The sequence below is a fragment of the Dipteris shenzhenensis genome, chromosome 21 (genome assembly GCF_047967505.1).
Source record: "Dipteris shenzhenensis isolate YYH24624 ecotype China chromosome 21, Dip_SZ_1.0, whole genome shotgun sequence".
NCBI lineage: Eukaryota > Viridiplantae > Streptophyta > Polypodiopsida > Gleicheniales > Dipteridaceae > Dipteris > Dipteris shenzhenensis.
The window spans coordinates 30365658-30386444 of NC_141616.1; the positions used below are offsets into that span (position 1 = coordinate 30365658).

General features: G+C 46.3%; 1 protein-coding gene across 8 annotated transcripts in view; it reads left to right on the forward strand.

Moving 5' to 3' along the window:
- The window catches only part of LOC147888738 (S-adenosyl-L-methionine-dependent methyltransferases superfamily protein), a 147844-nt gene that overhangs the window by 70353 nt on the left and 56704 nt on the right, over window positions 1-20787 (forward strand). For all 8 annotated transcript variants that reach the window (XM_087392499.1, XM_087392495.1, XM_087392501.1 and 5 more), the window contains 2 exons: window positions 14299-14530; window positions 14822-15008. In XM_087392499.1, the coding sequence (XP_087248625.1) occupies window positions 14299-14530; window positions 14822-15008 (419 nt within the window). The remainder of the gene's footprint in view (window positions 1-14298; window positions 14531-14821; window positions 15009-20787) is intronic.

The following is a 20787-nucleotide window of genomic DNA, read 5'->3' on the forward strand; positions in this document are numbered from 1 at the left end:
CTAGGGGTAGGGGATGGGTTTAATTTTTGTCCCTTTTTACCCCTCTAGGTACCCTTTTTGTAGGTACTTGGGCCTAGGAGGTGTGCCTATTCGAAGGGGTGTGACCCTTGGAATAGGTGCACCTGTTCATGAGGGGATATGTCCCTATTGTTAAAAGGGGTGCGACCCTGCATGAATAGGTATGTCCCTTTGCCCACGATGGGGTATGTCCCATGAGTGAGGAGTCGAGACTCGTCACCAAAAGGTGTGTCCCATGGTGGAAAAGGCGCGTCCCTTGGTTTTGGGACAGCCCAAGCACCTTAAAGGACACGATTTTGGTCGTGTCCATTCACATCAACTTGTGATGTGAGGGAGATGGAGAGGCCAGGATGACTTTAGGCGTTTAAAAATTTTACGTTCATCCTCTCCATCTCTTCCATGCACTATGTGCACGGATATCCTTCTAGCGGCAAAAATGTATCAGATCAGCGCTAGAAGGTGGGGGGCATTTCCTACAGGCAGGATCGAATTTTGCTCTGATACCACTGTAAGAAATCCTAGATTTACTATATTTAGAACTATGCTAAGGAACAGAAAAGAGACTGAGATAGCAGAGAGCAAAGGAATAATGATATTGCTTGAATGTTTGTAGGGTGGATGTGATTGTCATCCATACAATTTGGCCTCTCTTATATAGAGAGTGAAGAGTCACACATGAAAAGGTGTGTACTCCAAAGGGTATGTGCATGAAGAGGTGTGTACCCCTTGTGAAGGGTGTGACCCTTGATGAGAGGGTACATTACAATAGGAATGTCTCTTCATTAGAATGTCTCTTGTGAAGGGTTGTGCCTCATTAGGAAGTGTCCCGTCGAAAGGGCAAGTGTCCCGTCGAAAGATCATACCCTTCCACAAGTGTCCATTCATTAAACCATCCATAAGTCTAGAAAGAGAAAGGAATACGTCACAGATCATGACAGCTCCTGCAAATTGAGTCAACTCCATCTCGTGCACACAAATGCTCTGCGCCTCCATGAGGAGAGAGTCTCAGGCATCTGGTGATGGGTCAGCTAGTCCTCGTCCAAGCTGAAACTGAAAGGGCTGTGGTACAAACCTAGGAGAGCGTGGCCAAATGGTGGATTGTGATTGGGCTACTTGGGTGAGATAAGGGGATTACTAAGGCATGGGTGGAATGATACCAGGTGGGTGTGGGAGAGATGGCTGGTTGAGAGGGAGAGGGGAAAGAAAGGTCGAGTAGTAGTGTGGGACAGTGTATGACACCTCCGATGTTGGCTACATAGGTAATGAAGTGGATGGGGAGACTGTAACTGTAGTGGGAGAAGGAGAGAGGGAGAAGATCGGTGTCGACCTCTCTGTCATCGCGAGAGAAGAGGAGAAAGTCAACGTCAAACATGTTGTCAGGGATATGTCTATAGATGAAGTAGTTGGAATGGATGTGACTACATATGAAGCCATGGAGGAAGCTGAAACTGAAGCTATGGTAGATCCCGTTTTATGAGTTGCTTTACTATCCACTCCAAGTCCACTCCAGTTGAAGCGCTTATTCACATCCTCGAGCTTTAATTGTGTCTGCTGGTTTTTGTCTTCTTTGTTGATTTTGTCTTTGTGTTTCTTCCCTTTTCCCATTTCTAAAGCCGACTGCTGTAATCCTGTAGCTTTTCCCCTATGTATTTTATTGAAGATCTTAGCATGGGGGCATGACGAGACCCCCCATTGTTGGAAGGAGGGCTGTCATTAGAGGAGAGGGCAAGGCGGGGTGAGAACTGGTTAGGTAGGTGGTGTGTGGCTGGTAGGGGCAGCAATGAGCAGGGGGAGGAGCTAGGTGCACAGGCAGGAGCTGCGCAGGCAAGGAGGGAGGAGTAGACGAGTGAGGAGGGCAAGTGAGAGTGGGTGATGCAGGCGGAGCAGGACGGGTGGGAGCTGCAATGGGTTGGAGCAGGAGTAGCGGGCTAAGCGGGGGAGGGCCAACGGGAGGAGAGGAACGGCGGTGGGTAGACGGGGGGAGCAAAGGAGCAGGCGGGGGGGGCAAATGGGGGAGTAGATGGGGGAGCAGGCGGAGGCGATGGAGGGCAGACGGAGGGAGCGGAGGAGCACGCCAGACGAGAGGAGTAGACGAGGGGGTGGAGAGCGGAGCAGGAGTGGAGGGGGAGCGGATGCAGACGGGGGGGTGGGCAGAGCAAGAGTGGAGCAGACGGGGGGGTGGGCGGAGTAGGGCGAAGCGGAGTAGGCGATAGGGGGTGGAGAGCAACGCCGGAGAGCACGCAAGAGAGAGAGAGAGAGAGAGAGAGAGAGAGAGAGAGAGAGAGAGAGAGAGAGAGTTTATTAAAGTCTGCTAAAGACCGCCGATGGGTCTATGAGACTGAAGAAAAACCTAATACACTGAGCAAAAGGGTGGAGCTACTAAGCGAGCATCCTAACCCATGCTAGGAAACTGTGTAGACATAGTCAATGATATCATAACACATGTCCATCAAAATCATATACAGCCATCCTGGAATCATCCTCCTCATGTGGAGACGCAGTCTGATCCAAAACAATATAATAGAATAGGCATATAAAACATCAAGCTGCACCCAACAGCGGACTGGGTTGTGTAGGCAAGAAGCCCGTAATGGATCGTTGTCTGCTATGTGGATGATTAACCTGTCGTGCTATCTGGATGAGTAACCTGTCTGCTATTTGGATGAGACGGTCTCTATGTTGGACTGCCTCGTGAATAAAAGCTGCCAGAGATATCTGATCTGGGTATAGGAGTCTGGAGAGTCCCTTGAATCCGTCTCTGAAAAGGCAATGGTATCGTCCACGAATCTCATAGTAGACTGGGCAATGGAAAAGAAAGTGCTCCTCTGACTCCATCTTATGGCGCTCACACAATGTGCAGATGCGACTCTAGGTATCCCCTTTGCACGCCCGCTCTCGATACGAAGCCGGTACGATGACACGCATAACTATCCAAGGGCAATCTTGAGTGAATGTGGTAGGTGGATCAGGGTATATCCTAGTGGATTGATGAAACCCTCTGCTGAAATGTGCAAGGAGTGGTCCCGATAGAAGTTGAGCTTCACAGGGAGCTCTCCCTGTGCAAGCCATGTCTTGAATGTGTGTAGCTTATTGGAGATCCTCCTGGATGATTGGGTTGAATTCGTTGCCTTGGAACGGGACAAACGGAGTGTCAATGCTGTACTGGAACGGTGGCAGTCTGTCTATATGAAAACCCAATCTCTCAAACCATCTGCATGTGCGCGTGTACCGACATCTCTGATCATCACCCTAAGCTATAGCCCCATAGAAGATGCTAGTGCCAACCAAGGTAGCCAGCGTCGCCCTCTAGTACATGAGCCATACGCACGGACGTGGTAGAGGTAAGTGATAGTCTGCAATGTCGCATCTAATTGCAGTGGGGATGCCCCGAACTCAGCTTGAATGATCTGATGAGGGATAGATGGCTTGCTGCGTATCATCCGTGAGAGTAGAAGAACCCGTAATCTCTCCACTCAAGTCCACTCTATGTCGGAGAGGTTTGGTCCTCAACAAGTGCCACCATACATGCCCGCAGGTCAGACCAAGGAGTCGAACAGGAGAACCTTGGTCCACGGTTCCTAAAAGTACAAGTGGAAGCACTGTCTCTCTTGTCGGCGGGCTAGGGAGGCGTAACCTCGACTCATGCATGCTTGCATCGCCGGTCTCATCGTGAAGATAGCTCTTGAAAAGAGAATCCCCAAATATGTGTATGATGAAATTATCTCAACTGGTGCCCCGTCAAAAGTAAATTGCTCTTTGTGCGCAACTGCGCTGGAGGTGTTGAAGATCATAACCTTGGTTTTACCCAGGTTGGCCTTCAAGTCATGAGATACGCAAAAGGACAGTAGTGCATCTAGGTGTCTCTGGAGCCCCTCAGCGGACGATGAGGCTAGGAGCACCACATCATTAGCGTACGAAAGGATCTGGAGCAAATAACCAGCAAGAGAGCAACCATCACCTCCTAGTGTCCTCATAAAAGACTCAAGCTCATGTATGTAGAGGCCAAACAAGGTCGGTGAGAGTGGGTTCGCTACTGGGCACTATAGACTTTATGAACATATAGGAATTATAAAGTCTTTGGTGATCCTACTTTCTCTCTGTTTGGCTTTTTTAGGCGTTCTCTGTAGCAATCTTTCTTTGATTGCTTGCAAACCTGCTCCATAGATCATGAGGTCTTTTTGGCATATACTGAAATTTTCAGTTGATGTAATTGTAGCACCTTATTTTGAGGTTGCTACTCATATAATATAATCAATCAAAGATTTCACAAAAAAAAAGAGAGTGGACAACCTTGTTTGACCCCAATGGTGCTCAGGATCTCATTTGTCCATCCTCCCCCCGTCCGAACCTTGCCAAAAACCCTCTTATAAAGTGCCATAACAGCCCAAACTATCTGTGGCCCATACCCCAGCTCCTATAGCTGCCTGATGAGGCGTGCTCGAGGCACTATGTCGAAGGCTTTGCAGAAATCCACAAAGCAGCAATATACCCTCTGTCTCCGTGTCCTGGCCTCCTCCATGACACTCCTAAGTGTCAGGATATATGGTGGTCGACGACAAACGATGATGAACGACGCTGATGGGACGACGGCGGATGGGCGAACGACGTTGCTACTGGGCGATGGGCTGTTGGACGAACGATGAGCGGGCTGCTGTAAAGGAGAGAAAGGTGAGAGAGAGAGAGAGAGAGAAGAAGAAGAAGAAGAATATATTATCGTCCTCTGAAGACCAAAACCGGCCTATGGGACCTGGGCAATACAATATCACAAGTACATGAAAGCTCCTCCCGAAGATGGGAGGGTGGAAAGAGAAACCACCTTCTAGGATTCAGGTGGATTCCTATGCTTGAAGAGCTTATACACAAATGTTCCTAAAGCTGAAGGTGACCCTTTATGCAGCAAATCAGCCAGTTTGTTATGTCCCTCAAGGAGGTGATTGAACTCTTCCCTAATGTGTGCATAGTGAGGGCATATCATTACCATGTGTTCTTCTGTTTCAACCATACCTTGATCACATAGTTGGCATATTCTACTCTCCCTTGGCATCTTTTTCCATCCCCCTGTTTCTATTTGCAGCTGGTGTGATCGGGTGCGAAGTGAGGCTAAAGCCCTCCGTTTATGCACTGCTATAGGTGTACATATGTACTTCTGCGTTGTTGTCTCCCTTCCTGTATAAATTGACCAATATTCGGGGTTGATATATGTGCGAGAGAGAGAGAGAGAGAGAGAGAGAGAGAGAGAGAGAGAGAGTTTATTAAAGTCTTTGGAAGACCAATGGGTCTATGAGACTGTGAGAAAACCTGATACAAGGAAGCTGAAAGAAAGAAAGAAAGAAAGAAATTTATTAGAGTCTTCGGAAGACCGATGGGTCTATGAGACTGAAAGAAAACCTGATACAAATCACAGTAAGGGTGGAGCTATTGAAACGAGCATCATCATCCGTGCTAAACCCTAAGTATGATCATACATGATCAAATACATCTGGATGTAACAATGAAAAGAAAAGGATTGGCTCCGTATGTCATGTCGCCCTGGCTGGTGCATAGCCGGTGATGGGACGTTGGCGCCCGTCAAGGGTGCCGTGCGTCTCGGTCTCCTGGACGAGGCTCGACACAAGACCAGAGCCACCGTGACTCCCGTGGGACGTATCCCGGGTCTAAACAATGATGGGAGGTCCCCCAGAGTGATCTGTCTGTCCCCTCGATGTCTCGTGTGTCGTGCTGCGGTCGTCGGGTTGGGGTCTCTGTCACGTCTGCGGCTAGAGATTGGACGATCAATGTCACTCGATGGAAAGAACTTTGTGATCCTGCTCTGAGAGGTGTCAGATGATGTGGCCAATCCCTATCGCTTGAGTAAGTACTCTCTGTGTCGGACACCCTCGTGAATGAAGGTCGCGAGGCATCTCTGATCTGGGTAGGCGAGGAATCTGGAAAGGAGCCCAGAGCCGTCTCTGAAGAGGCAGTGGTAGCGACCTTGGATCTCGTAGTACAGTGGGCACTTGAAAATAAAATGCTCCTCCGACTCAACCTCCTGACAGTCGCACAATATGCATAAGTGATGCTCTCCCTAGGAATCCCCTCTGCTCTGCTGCTCTCTATGCGGAGGCGGTGTGATGATACCCGAAACTGTCCGATGGAGATCCGTAGTGAGTGAGGCATATGAAGCTCAGTGTACCCCGGTGGTGTGATGAATCCCTCCTCCGAAATACGAAGACAGTAATCTCAGTAGAAAGTCAGCTTCATTGGAAGCTCCCTTGGCTCCAACCAGGTCTTAAAGGTGTGTAGCTGCAGGAGATCCTCTCGAATAACCTGGTTGGTGTGTAGCCCAATTGGGATGGTGGGTGGGAGGACCGGAGGGGCATCTAAATTGTACTGAAAAGGAGGTAATTATCGATGGAGTCAAACCATCTGTGAGTCCGTGCATACCAGCATCGCTCGTCTCCCTTTGCTGCCAACCTCATGGAGGAATCGAGAGCCAAAAACCGGATGCAATGAAGGCTAAGGGGTGGAGCCACTAAAAAGGGCACCCATACCCTAAGGACGGTGTCCGAAACAAGACTAAATAAATACATCGCGATGTTACAGGGCGATAGAGAACCTAAAATGTAAAGGGCAAGCATGGGAGGATTACCAAAAAGCGAGTGACAAAAAGCGAGTGAGTCAAAAAAGCGAGCGACAAAAAGCGAGCGAGTCAAAGAAGCGAGCCATGCAAAACAATAAAATATGTTTATGTGAGTAGCAAAAATCCCCTATGTGAGAAGCAAAAAATATAATTTATTCGAAATTCCATATGTTTCCTCTGTAGGCCATCTTCTCCCGGTCGTATTGATGCCCTTTAGGCCCTGTTATGCGCCATGTAGCTTTAGTTATTGGCACTTAGGTCACCTAGTACTTTTAGTGTCTTATGATACCTAGTACTCGTGGTACCACTAGGACACTAGGTCCTAGGGTTCTCTTTTATAGTACTTTGTACTCTCATTTTCATTCTACTAGTTGATGTGATGGCTTCCACTTCTTGCTCCACTCTTGTGCATCCTTTTGCTTCCGTGAGCCTACAGTGGTATCAGAGCACTTCCTTTCCGGACCTGCTCCCTACTTCTAGCTTCTTGCTTCCAGCTCTAGCTCCCGCATAGCTCCGATGCGACCCCCCGACCTACTGTCTGTACGATTCCGTACGGCGCGTCAGTTGTCGAGAAAAAAAATATTTTTTTCTTTGTCCATACGATTCCGTACAGCCTTCCGTACAGCGCGTTAGAAGATGTCCGTATAGTTGTTCGGATTTCTATACTGTCTGTACAGCTAGATGGATTTTCGTACAATTTTTGATATCCGTACATTTCCGTACTTCGGTGTCCGTACGCTTCCGTACCGGCCGTACTATTCCGTAACGTCCGGAGTAGACATTGCAATAGATCTGCAATTTTTTGCTGACATTTGGGGCTTTTGCATTCGGGCTTCGATTTTGTAGTTTTGGGGTTTTTGCAGGACATTGGCAGATTTGGGGTTTTTCAGTTCATTTCCCTTCTTTTGGTTGCAATTTCTTGCAAGACATTGGAGCTTTGGGATTTGGATTGCAATTTCTTCTTTAGATTGCAAGACATTGGGTCAGATTGCAAGACATTGGGTCACATTTGCAAAATCTCAGCAAAAATTTGGGGCTTTTCTGTATTTGCCCTCTTTTTGGCTTTTTTGCCCTCATTACATTTGGGGCTTTTGCCAGATTTGCTGATTTTTGCAGTGGTCATTGCTTGACACAGTCACATTTGGGTCAATTTTGCATTTGCCCTTTGATTTGGGCTGGAAATTTGCAGGACATTCACTTGCAGACATTTGCTGTCATTTTTGGACAGACAGCTCTTTGCATTGACAGCCTTGAGGCATTTGTGTTTCTTTTCAGGGTATCCCATGTCAATGGCTGGCAACAATCATGATTTATTTGGCATTCTTTGTGAAGATGATAAGTTGGATGGCACCAACTACTGGAGTTGATCTGAGGCCAGCCAATGGTACAATGGTTGCTCCTACTGCTAGTCCCTCTGCAGAGGGTACTCCTCCTGATGCTTTATCCTCTAGCACCCCTGTTGCTACTCCTCCAACTGAGGAGCAAACAAGATGGGATGCAAGAGATGCAAATGCACATTCCTGTATTGCTTTATCATGCAAGAGAATCATTATTCCAACACATCCGGTCATGCAGGACAGCAAAGGATGCTTGGGACAAATTGGCTTCTCTTTATCAGATTCGCAATGAGACACGTGTTGCATATTTAAGAAGGCAATTGCAGGAAGTCAGCATGAATGAAGGTGACTCTATGGATGCAAACTTGACAAAGGTCAAGGACCTCGTGGAACAACTTGCCAATATTGATGAGGTGGTGCCACATTGAATGGGCTGCAAGATACATATCAAGGGTTTGCTACAACCCTTCGACTAGTGGCCATGGGTAATCCAGACCACTACTTCTTTGATCAGTTAGTCACTTTGCTTTTGCAGGAAGAGCAAAGTCGTGCTAATAGGCAAGCTACTATTCCTGATCATGCATTTGCTTCACAGCAGACAAGAAAAGGCAAGGCTTCCAAGCCTATGGGCAAGCTTGAATATGCAATAGTGCCAATTTCTCCAATGCATTTCAAAATACAGCAGATAAGTCAAAGAAGAAAAGATGCAACTATTGTCGCAAGCCAGGACATGAAATTTCAGAATGTAGGAAGCGCATTGCTTCGGAGCAAAAGAATGCAGGATTGACAGTAAATGCCTCACATGCAATTGAATCCCACGAGCTAGCAGATGCCTCACATGCACATGCTCTCCAGGATGATTGGGCATGGGCTGTGCATTGCTCCTTTGATTCCTCCAAAGTTGATGCATTCTTTACAGCTAATGATGCTCAGTCTTGGTATTTTGATAGTGGTGCTTCCAAGCACGTCATATCTTGCAGACAGGTGTTTCATTCCTTAGCTAATGCACCTCGAGGAGGGACTGTCACATGTGCTAATAATGCTTCCTATGTTGTAAAAGGAATTGGAGATGTGCAGCTCACATCCATTTCAAGCCATCCTATCACTTTGACAAATGTTCTTTTTGTGCTTGGAATTGAAGTCAACTTGATTTCAATTTCAGCAATTGCCACTTTAGGTTTCAGAGTGATTATCGATGGATACAGATGCCTAGTATATGATCTTCGTGATGACAATGCCATAGTTCTCACTGGCATTTTGCAAAAGGGGCTTTATCATCTTCATCATCACTCAGTTGCACTTTCTATTGAAGCCTTTGCTATTTCTGATTCACAGCTTGCTGAAACTCATCTTTGGCATGAGAGAATGGGTCATCTCAATTATAGAGCTCTTGCCAAGTTACATTCACAGGGCACGGCAAATGATGTACCTCAAAGTCACACAGTTTCCAAACATGTGTGTGAGGGTTGTCTTTTGGGTAAGATGCATCGGTTTCCTTTTCAAAAGAATTGTCCAAAATTCTCACAAAGGAATTTTCAGCAGCTAGTGCATAGTGATGTCTGTGGCCCAATGAGGACAAATGCCATTGGGGGGTACAAATATTTCATGACTCTAATTGATGACTTCACAAGATATTGCTGGGTATATGCTTTAAAAGCCAAAGCTGAAGTGTTCTCATGCTTTCAGAGGTGGCTGAATATGGTTGAGAATGAATCAGGATGCAAGCTTATCACCCTCAACACAGATAGGGGGGGAGAGTATATGTCAACGGAGTTTGATGCATTTTTGTTTTCACGGGGCATTGTTCACTCATGCACTACTCCTTACACTCCTCAGCATAATCCTGTTCTTGAAAGGAAGAACAGGTCCACTATGGAGATGGCCAGATGCATGCTTAAGGCCAAGTCCTTGCCCAATAAATTTTGGCTTGATGCAGTGATGTGTGCCAACTATGTGCTGAATAGATCACCTACAAGGGCATTGAGGACTGTTACAACTTATGAAGCATGTAAGGACAGGAAGCCTTCACTTTCACACATGAGAGTTTCTGGGTCTCTCGCATATGTTCATGTACCATCTCAGCTGAGACATAAGCTTGATGATAAGGCAATCAAATGCATATTTATTGGTTACAGCCAGCAGAGTAGAGGGTATCGGTTATACCAACCAAATACTAATCTTTGCTGAACATTCGGCTTCTCCTCTTGTGGACTGCAAAGCTAAGCCAGAAGTTGACATGTTTGATGCCTTTGACTCTTGGTTACCTCCGCTTCCCTCAGAGGGGGACTTTGACCAGCAACATGAGCCTCCTGTAGGCCCTCCAACAAGCAATGATCAGCCAGCACCGCATGCTGATTTGCAGGTTCCTCTTCCAGCATGAAATGATCCCACTATTCCTGATGGAGTGATTGAAGAAAGAGCTGTCAATAGATAGCAAAGGCAAGTTCCCAGATGGCTTCTTGACACATTGAGGGACGGCAAACAAGATCAACCTCTTGCTGCCCCGACAAGATCAGGGAATAGATAGATGCATGGTCACTTTCTTGAGTTTGCACTCCTTGCTACAGCTTGTAATGAAGAGCCTTTGTGCCATAAAGATGCTTTTGACAGCAAAGAGTGGATGGATGCAATGAGAGCTGAGCTACAATCCATTGCGAAAAATGACACTATGGGAATTAGTAGATCTCCCTCCCGGCAAGCATGCCATTGGTACCCTGTGGGTCTACAAATTAAAAAGGAAATCTGATGGCAGCATAGATTGACACAAAGCCCGTCTTGTTGCAAAAGGGTATGCCCAACAACAAGGCATTGACTTTGAGGAGACCTTTGCTCCCGATTCCAGGATTACTACTATTAGATGTGTCATTGCCATTGCAGCCCATCACCATTGGCAAGTGCACCAGCTTGACATCAAGATTGCCTTTCCTCATGGGGATCTGCAGGAAGAAGTTTATGTGACACAACTTCCTGGCTTTGAGGTTGTTGGCTCTGAAAACAAGGTATGCCGGCTGAGAAAAGCCCTTTATGGTTTGAAGCAGGCACCCAAGGCATGGTATGCTAAAATTCATGCACACTTACTGTCTCTTGGTTTTCAAAATAGCCCCACAGAGTCCACTCTTTATGTCCTTGGGAGTGAATGTGATTTTTTAGTGCTGATTTTATATGTGTATGACTTGCTGATCACGAGCCCTGATACTCAGCATATTGCAGCTTTCAAGGCTGATTTGCAGCAAGCTTTTGAAATGTCAGACATGGGACAGCTCCACTATTATTTGGGCATTCAGTCTACTCATGTTGAGGGGGGTATCATGATGTCACAGTCCAAGTATACTGGACAGCTCCTTGATCGTTTTCAGTTTGAGGATTGCAAGCCAATCTCTACTCCAGTGGAGCCTGGCTTCAAATTTCAGCTCATGATGGGAGCGCACCATGTGATATCACTCTTTACCAGTGGGCTGTTGGATGTCTCATTTACTTATGCCACACGAGACTTGACTTACAGTATGTTGTATCCCAGCTCAGCAGGTTCATGCACATGCCCAATTCACAGCATTGGCAGGCAGTGAAGAGAGTCTTCAGATATCTCAGAGGCACTCAGGATTTAGCCGTCTTCTATGGTGATCAGGGTTCACTCACCATGCATGCTTACACGGATAGTGACTGGGGAGGTTGTTTCAACACCAGAGTGTCACATACCGGCAACAGTTTTTTGCTTGGTAGTTCATGTATCTCTTGGCTCAGCAAGAAGCAACCAATAGTTGCCACATCCAGTTGTGAGGCTGAGTACAGGGCAGCCTTCACCGCTACAGTAGAGTGTGTCTGGCTTCGACAATTACTTATAGATCTTAGTATTCACTAGACATCCTCCATTATGGTCTACAGTGACAACCAGAGTGCTTTGGCCATTGCGCGTAATCCATTGTTTCATGCACGTACCAAGCACATTGAAGTTCACTATCATTATGTTAGAGAGCGGTTGTCAGCAGGAGACATAGGGTCGTCCTACCTTCCCATAGAGAACAACATAGTAGATATGTTTACAAAGGCACTTCCTCGTCCCAAGTTCGAAGTCCTTCGATAGGCTTTACACTTGGTTCCCTTTGTTACATGGTCTATACCTTGTACATTCATAGGTGGCTATATCCTTTTGGATGAACATGTGCCACCATGACCGAAAAATACCAGGTATTCTGACACGTTTCCAGAATAGTTCAGCCCATACCATGGAGGGGGGTTTGTAGGCCATCTTCTCCTGATCGTATTGATGCCGTGTGGGCCCTGATATGTGCCATGTAGCTTTTAGTTATTGGCACTTAGGTCACGTAGTACTTTTAGTGTCTTATGACACCTAGTACTAGTGGTAGCACTAGGACACTAGGTCTTAGGGTTCTCTTTTATAGTACTTTGTTTTCTCATTTTCATTCTACTAGTTGATGTGATGGCTTCCACTTCTTGCTCCACTCTTGTGCATCCTTTTGCTTCCGTGAGCCTACATCCTCGATGCTAGAAGGTTAAATATACATATAACTTAATTTCACATCCCCCATAAGAGAATTGGTATGTCTTATTGCAAAGTCATGATTAGTATCAAAAACATTACCTAGTGCAATCACGTTCTCTCTTTCCACTGTAGTAATTGAGATCATCAATGCAATCTTCCACACAAGTGGGGCATTTCCAAGGACTCCTTGAATGGATTAGTCTACATTCCATGCATAAATGCTAGCCTTTTTATTCCTATTCACTCTTGGAACAAAACCCATGTTTCTTTGTTACTGCAAAACAAATTCATATTTTGGTGCATGAAATTTTACTAGATGGTGCAAAAAGGCATGATAATCATTTAAATCATGCCTTGCTATTTGATTTGATATGTAACATGATCTCATTTGGACATGTAAATCAAAAGATATAGGGTGAAAATGCAATCTTTTGGGCCAAAACTGAGAGCGCGTCAATGCGCTCCCTAACATGCTCCTAGTTTTGGCCCAAAAGATGACATTTTCTCATCCTTATATCTTTGCAAGTTGTCAAAATTTCTTTTTCTTGGCCCAAAAGATAAGTTTTGACCTTAACGCGCTCCTTGTTTTGGCCCAAAAGATGACATTTTCACGTCCCTATATCTTTGCAAGTTGTCAAAATTTAGTTTTTTGTTTCAAAAGACAAGTTTTTGACATCCCTTCATCTTTTGATTGTCAAATTTAAATGGCATAATGTTACATATCAAATCAAATGACAAGGCATGATTTAGATAAATATCATGCTTTTTTGCAATATCTAAAAAAATTGTGTGCATCAGAATGTGAATTTTGTGAATTTTTGGCTGATTTGTTGCACCAAATTTAAAGCAATGTTTCCACAATAGGGAGTGAGACGGCACTATCTATTTTGGCAAAAAACAAAAAGCCAAAATTTAACATCCTTTACCTTTTAATTGCGCTTGGGGAGTCATCTTTCCTAAACCCATAAAGCATGTGTTAAAAATTACCCCTATTATTGCATTTTTACATTTTCTCATGTAATTGGTTAAACCCCATAAGTGTTTACATTTTCAATCTTAAAATTGTGACACCCCTTCATAAATCTACATATATAAATTAAGATAAGTCACTATTTTATAAATCCCCTCATGCACATAAACGACATGTAAGTCCCCCCATTATAATACCCCTCAGTGCACTAAAGTGCTATGTTACATGTTTATGAGTGACTCCCCCCCCGCTCCCCCCCCGGGTAATCACGTTAAAATAGTCTTCAACTCCGGACTACTCAATTTCAAGAAATGTGACAATTAACCCCCCTTCTGAATACTTTCTACTTCAAGTAATTATTTTTATGGGACACTTAGATTCTTTCTTGGCTTGCTTCATTTTCCTACCTCTTCAACAAATTTCCGCTCACTCTTTTGCGCTTGCTCACTTTTTCCCACTCGCTCTATCGACTGCCTCCTTTTACCTCTCTCTTTAAAATTTTGAGTTGAAGAGTATTAATTGGGAATGTTAGAGGGCACTACTCCGTATTAGGAAAGTTCCATTGGTAAGTTATTGAATTCATCAACACAATCACCACTTCATGTAGGAAGCTAGATTTGGTAAGTCATTGAAGAGGTCATTACCATCACCACTTTGCAAATTCCTCTTAGATGGAAAATATATTTCAGGCTATGCTGGGCCCTCAAAGGCAATCGGCATAGCATGTATTCATATGTGGTCAACTTCATGACTTGGAAAATGCCAAGATTGTTAAGCCTAATTTGAAAGCTAGTAGATTAGTTACTCTCAAGTCCGCTTGTGCAATGTATTCAGCAGTGCAAACATTATGCAGGTTATCAGGACTCATTGTGGATATCTTTGGAAAGTATGCTGTTGTTGCTTCATCAGCTGCATGGGTTGAAAAGTTTAGATCGACCATAGAGGCAATATTGAAGAATGTAGTTGGATCTGAGTCTGTAGTGTGGAAATCCTCTACTGAAATCCTAAAAGAAGAAGGGATCGATGAAAAAGAGTTATCGGACCAGCAGCAAATGATGACTGCCAACAATAGTGACTTAATCCAGGTATTTTCCTTTCCAACACTGGTTGGATTGATGTATAGTTATTTAAAAACTGTTGAATTGCCATCGTATGGTCACCGATTTAGTCAATAATAAGGCAATATAACCAGTAATGCTACAACAATAATTAAGCAGTGGACCTTATGTTGCAAAATATAAAGAAAGAAAGAAAGAGGTTTCTTTCTCTAGCAGTCCGCCAAAATGATTCTTTTTGGACTATGTTCTATCAGTGCATCCACTTAGCATGAAATTAAAGGTTTTTTTCCTGAAAATGATTTATGATTTTGGCATTAGGTAATTGAAAATGGAATCCTCTACAAGGTTTCTTTGGAGGGACAAAAAACTGGATTCTATGCTGATCAAAGGGACAACAGACTATGGTTGCGTTCAATTGTAAAAGATAGGACTGTTTTAGATTTATGTTGCTACAGCGGAGGGTTTGCATTGAATGCAGCTTTTGGGGGAGCTACACAAGTCACAGGTCAGATTTTCCCATGCGGTACTGGTATTTTTCATATTGTATCAAAGGGTTTGTCATTTCAATTTGAGGAAAATCCATGTCAATTAAAAGATCAATTTCCTTTCCAAAATATTTTCCCATTTTTTAAAATTATATAAAGAGTGATATATTCCATTCAAAACAAATCATACAACAGGTGGGAGAGAAAGTACTCTATCCCTGCATCTAGCTCATAAGTATTCTTGCTAGCCAATAGCATATCATCCACATATAAATGTGGCAAAAAAGCCATGGAGGTGGTCTAAAATGCCACGACATCCCAAAAGGGGTCAAGTGAAAAAATAAAGAGCAGTCCCATGTCCTCATGAAAGATAGAAGTCTCCCACGAGCTGGCAAAGAAGTGCCTGTACACCTCTCCCACTAACTCCTAAGAGTGACGATAATCTCTGCCCAAATGGAAGCGAGAGTGTCAGCCTCCGTGCATAAATGGTCCCCAAGGACAAAAGAACATCGCGAACACCATATCCGCCATAGGGTAATGCTGGAAATCACCTCCTAGGCTGACCCTGCAGCTGAAGTAGGCATGGAATCCTGTGCTGGTACCGGTACCAAAAGTAAATCCTGCGGTTCCATGATGCTGGCCTCTGTGGGACCCCGTCTCTGGTGACGCTGCATGAAGAAACCGAGGTCTCCTGGCTCTGACTCAAAGAGAGTAAAGGCTCTAGATCCTCTCCCCCAAAGAGCAGCGCCCCACGTCATCAGAAAGGACTCAGATGTAACATATGAGAACAACCTGAAGATACCTGTCCATACCACTCTAGAGCTGGTGCAACTCCATAAACAATGCTTGCTAGATTCCTCCGCAAGCTGACAACGCAGACACAAGGAGGGTCTACCCATCTGCTGGAGCCAAGTACCCACAGGTATGCCCCTATGTATAGTGAGCCAAAGAAAGTAGGAGACTTTCCTGGCTCTACTGATGCTCCAAAAGTGAGTGCAGTAGCTCAGCAAGAGCTCTGCAGTAAGTCCCTGTGCGTGCCAATGCTGGGAGGCAGATGGAATGTGATGAGAGTCTCTCTGCTGAAGCCTGTAACCTGCCCTCGTCGAGTACTGGAAGAAAGAAAGAGGACGAACGCCTGCCATCGGAGCAGGCCATGCCCACTCACCTGGCCGAGTCAAGCTCCGCAAGAGGTCGACCTTGAAAAATCCAAAGTCTCCATCTAATATCCTCTGCAATGGTCAACCTGGAAGGATCTGTGCCCCATGCCTTACCCAGGCAACCAATGACCCTGACTCTCTGCCAAAGAAGCTCCTGACGATCCAAGGGCTGAGTGGGATACAATTTGTAAGAGGAGTCAATCTCAAAATAAGTAAACGATGCCGGTCCTAAGCGGACTCCAATACATAGCCCAGCCTCACTAAAACAACCTGACCAAGTAGAAATGGGATCAACATAGGCTGGATCTATAAGTACATCCCTCCACTCCTAAGGAATAGCTCTCATGATTAGTAATCTGGTGGCAGCAATCTGTCCAAGTGGCCCATGTCTATCTCTGATCACCTCCTTTGACATCTCTACACGTTCCCTGAACCAATCTCCGACTGTCACAACCCCCTGAGCATGCCATCTGGCCAAGGGAGTCCTAAGTTCTGTACCAAGGGAAGATCCCTGGTACCGAACTAGGGGATTATGGTAAAGTGGCTGCCTGGCGATTTCCTCTCTAGAGGAGGGAACTGCTTTGATGAGGTGCTGTCGAAAAAGATCCCATATCTGAACAAGCCTTTTCACAAGTGGTGAGGAAGGCTGAGAATGCTGGTCCGTCAGGAAGATCCAACTGACTCTACTTGCCCACTGACCTGCTGCTCTGGGGGTGCACTGGTGAATCCCATGCAGTAGGAACTGCTTCCACGACTGATCTCCTGGAGTCAAACCTCTAACAAGAAGTTTGACTAAAAGGGCTCTGCTCTGCATCTCCGGATCAAGAACCCCAAGTCCTCCTTGCGAGAAAGGTAAAGTGATAGTATCCCATGAAACTCTGGCCCTAGTGTCCTCATAACCATCCCCACCACTCCACAGAAAGTTCCGAAGCAATCTCCTCACCTGACAAATCGAGTCAGCATGAAAGCACCAACATGACGCAACATACCACATAGTCGCTAGTAGAACCTGGTTGAGTACCAGCGCTCTTCCGGCCAAAGAGAGTCTAGCTGTACTCTAGTAGGCTAGCTTTCTCCGGATACTCTCAAGAACTGGGGCAAACTGTTGCGTCGGGGACACCTCAATGCCAACCTGGAAGCCTAGATATCTCGTGGAGGTGCCTCTGGGTATCCATACAAAGCCTCTGTCTCCTCCCCATGCTGGTATCCTGCTGAGCTCCAGTCCAGATGCCTTTTGATTTGTTCCAATTGACAAGTCCCCCTGAGGCTAGGCAGAACTTGTCAATTGCATCTGTAGCAGTAGCAAGACTATATGCATCTCCTCTGACTGTCAATGCCGTATCATCAGCAAACTCAGTGTCCAAAAGCTCCTGCTCCTGTCGGATAGGCAGATGAAGGCCCAAAGTGCCATGACTGGTAGCCTGCATAAAGTATCCCATAGCCTCCGCTACGAAAAGGAAAAGGTAAGGTGCAAGCGGGCATCCCTGTCGTACCGATCTGGATAGCTGAAAAGCCGGTCCTCTGCCTCCACAGACCACCATCCTGCTAGAAGAGTGAGAGTAAAGTGAGGAGACCCATAAAATCCATCTATCACTAAAGCCTAGCCTCTTCATAGTGCCCTCCAAGAAACCCCAGTCCACCTTGTCATAGGCCTTCTCAAAATCGAGAAGGAGAACTGCAATCTCCTGCTGACTCTCCTTCGCCCAGTGAGTGGCCTCCCAAAAAGTGAAGATATTATCCAAGATACTCCTATCTTGGACAAATCCTGTCTGAGTAGCTCTGATGATATCTGGCAGCATAGGCTTTAAACGAAGGGCCAAGGTCTTCGCTAGGATCTTATAGGCTGTCCCTAAAAGTGTAATGGGTCTCCAATTACGTAGGATTGTCTTGTCTCCCCCTTTCGGGATGAGACAAATCATACCTGTACATAATGCCTCACCCAAAGATCCTGTATCGAGAGCCTCTGAAAAGGCAGAAAGTAGATGAGATCCAATCGTATCCCAGAGAGATCTAAAAAGAAGGGGCGACAGACCGTCCTCCCCCAGGCATCTGTCTCTGGGCAGCTCATGTAACGCATCTGTGATCTCCAGGAGTGATAGCGGGCTATCCAAAACATGACTCATCTTGTCTGAGACCATCTGGGGGACATGACTCCAAATCTCCTCTCTGGCTCTGATCATCTCCTCGGTGACTGGATCGGCGGTGTAAAGAGTGGAATAGAAATCAGAAGTGATCTCAACAAGACGATGAGGATCCGTCTGAAGAGACCCGGCCTCATCCACAAGTCTACGAAGACTGTCCGAAGAGTATCTCTGACCCACTGCCCTGAAGAACTCTCTAGAGCATCTATCCCCCTTCTGTATCCAGAAGGTCTGCTGGGAGTAAAACCTAAACTGGGCCCTCCTGCCCTGAATCTCCTCTAGTCTCTCCTGAGCCTCTGAAAGTTGCCCTCTGATGAAAAGAGAATGAGGAAAGCTCTGAAGTCTGGATACCTCCGCTCTTGCATTCCGATCTCTGATTCTGAGCTTTTCCTTCTCCTCTTTTGCCCTCATTTGGCAGGCCATGCTGACTCTAGCCAAAGCCCCCTCTACCCACATCAACCAGCCCTGATCCTCAGGAGTGTCCTCTGTCAACCAAGCCTCTCTCAACCGTTCCACGAACTCTGTGTCCTGAAAAACAAAGTCCGGAACTCTCACAAAGCCTGTGCTCTCCAATCGAGAGGTAGGGAGAATCTGTAATAGGACTGGAGCATGGTCAGATAAAACATAACCCGGGCAGATCCCATTCTGTCCTCCTCTGGCCTGGCCCCAATGGCCAATATAAAACCTGTCAAGCCTAGCCAAAGAGAGAGAGCCATGGAAAACCCAGACCAAGAGAACTGAAGACTATAAGCCAAGTGACGAAAGTCGTCCAATCGAGCTGCATCATGAAGTCCAGCATGCAAAACAAAACTATCCCACTCCACTCTCTCCCTATCAGAAAGTCCACCCTCTGTCTGGCCTGACTTGTCTTCAGAGAATTCAACCATGTTGAAATCTCCTCCAACAATCCAGGTGTCTGCCTGAGGAAGGGACTCTCTGAGGAAGGAACAGAAACAGAAAGGCCCTGCCACCGAAGCTCGAAGAGTCCTAGGGCAAGAATGAATCTGCGAGCCGACAATACGGTGAACCGATGAAAATTGAGTCTTGCTCAAAAGCTGTCTATCAATCTCGCTGTCAAGTAGCTCAGCTGACCAACTTTTGTTTCCCCGAGAACGAAAGCTGCCTGCGGAGAAACGAAGAATGTGTCCCTCTCTGGATAGAGTAACAGATCCCAAGTATTCCTCTACCTCCTCTAACCGTCGACAAAATACCAGGAGAAGTTCCAATCTAGTGAGGGAGTCTGTAGAGACCCCTCGAGCCAAAAAGGACCACAACTCAACGGGCAGATCTCTGTCAACCATCCTGGGGTCAGGTCTAGGAGTCAGAAGAGCTGAAAAAGGCTGAGCCGTCCTAACTCTACACCTGGAATAGGTGAGAGGGAGAGGAAGAATCTGCGATGAAGTGCCTGTACGCAAGGGTGACTGAAAATCTCTCTCAATCTCATCTGCTAGGATCTCCCAACCCTCACGCATGTCTGGGTACTGAGCGAAATCTGTGACTGCACTCGCAAAAGATCTGGATAAACGAGGAGTGAAAAGCTGTGACGATGAGGCTGTACTGGGAGGGGTGTCTGAGAGGACGCTCCTCATAGCAACAAAAGAAGGTACTGTACGACAGGGAAGAGAGAGAGGTCTCGAGGGAACCTCATATAGGCGCATGAGATCCTAGGACGGGCTGTGACTCTGACCTGTGTCGTGAAATACCTCTCTCTCACTGGACTGCTGTGAAGAGGCATCCATCACCGTGTCCGCAGCCTGAACAGTCTCCTGCTGGATAACTGTCTCAGAAACCAATAAATGAACCTCCGGGGTAGAAGTGTCAAGAGTCATCAAATCCTGAGCTACTGTCTCCTGCACACTGTGAGGCCCTGCTTGCGGACGGTCCTCTGCATCTCCCCTTTCCGATGTCTCCTACAGGTGTGTCTCAACTCCCTGAGCTACCATCTCCTGCATAGTGTCAAGACCTGCCTGCGGATGGTTCTCTGTATCTCCCCTTTGTGGGTTCTCCTGCACATATGTCTCAACTCTCTGCCAACTGTGAGCTTGTACCTGGGGCTGCTCGTACCGCTGACTCTCCCTCTGTCTCCGTCTCCTCCGAGCTCTCCATGAAAGTTGTTCCGCTGGAGGCACTAGAGGCTCCCCCAAAAAAGTCTCCTCTCGCTCTGCTGAATGAGTTGAAGCAGGCTCAGAGGCCCCTGGAGGCTGCTCATACTGCTGACTCTCCCTCTGTCTCTGTCTCCTCTGAGCTCTCCGTGAAATCTGTTCCGCTGGAGGCACCTCCAAGTCCTCTGAGTTCACTGGAGGCTCCCCCAGAGGAATCTCCTCTCGCTCTGCTGAATGAGTCGAAGCAGGCTCAGATACCCCTGGAGGCTGAGCTATAGGTTTTGGGTCACTTGGAGGATGAGATGTATCCAGAGTCTCTGATCGATGCCGACGACTAGGGCAATCCATAATAAAGTGACCTCTCTTCCGACAGAAAAGACACTGATTAGGAAGACCCTC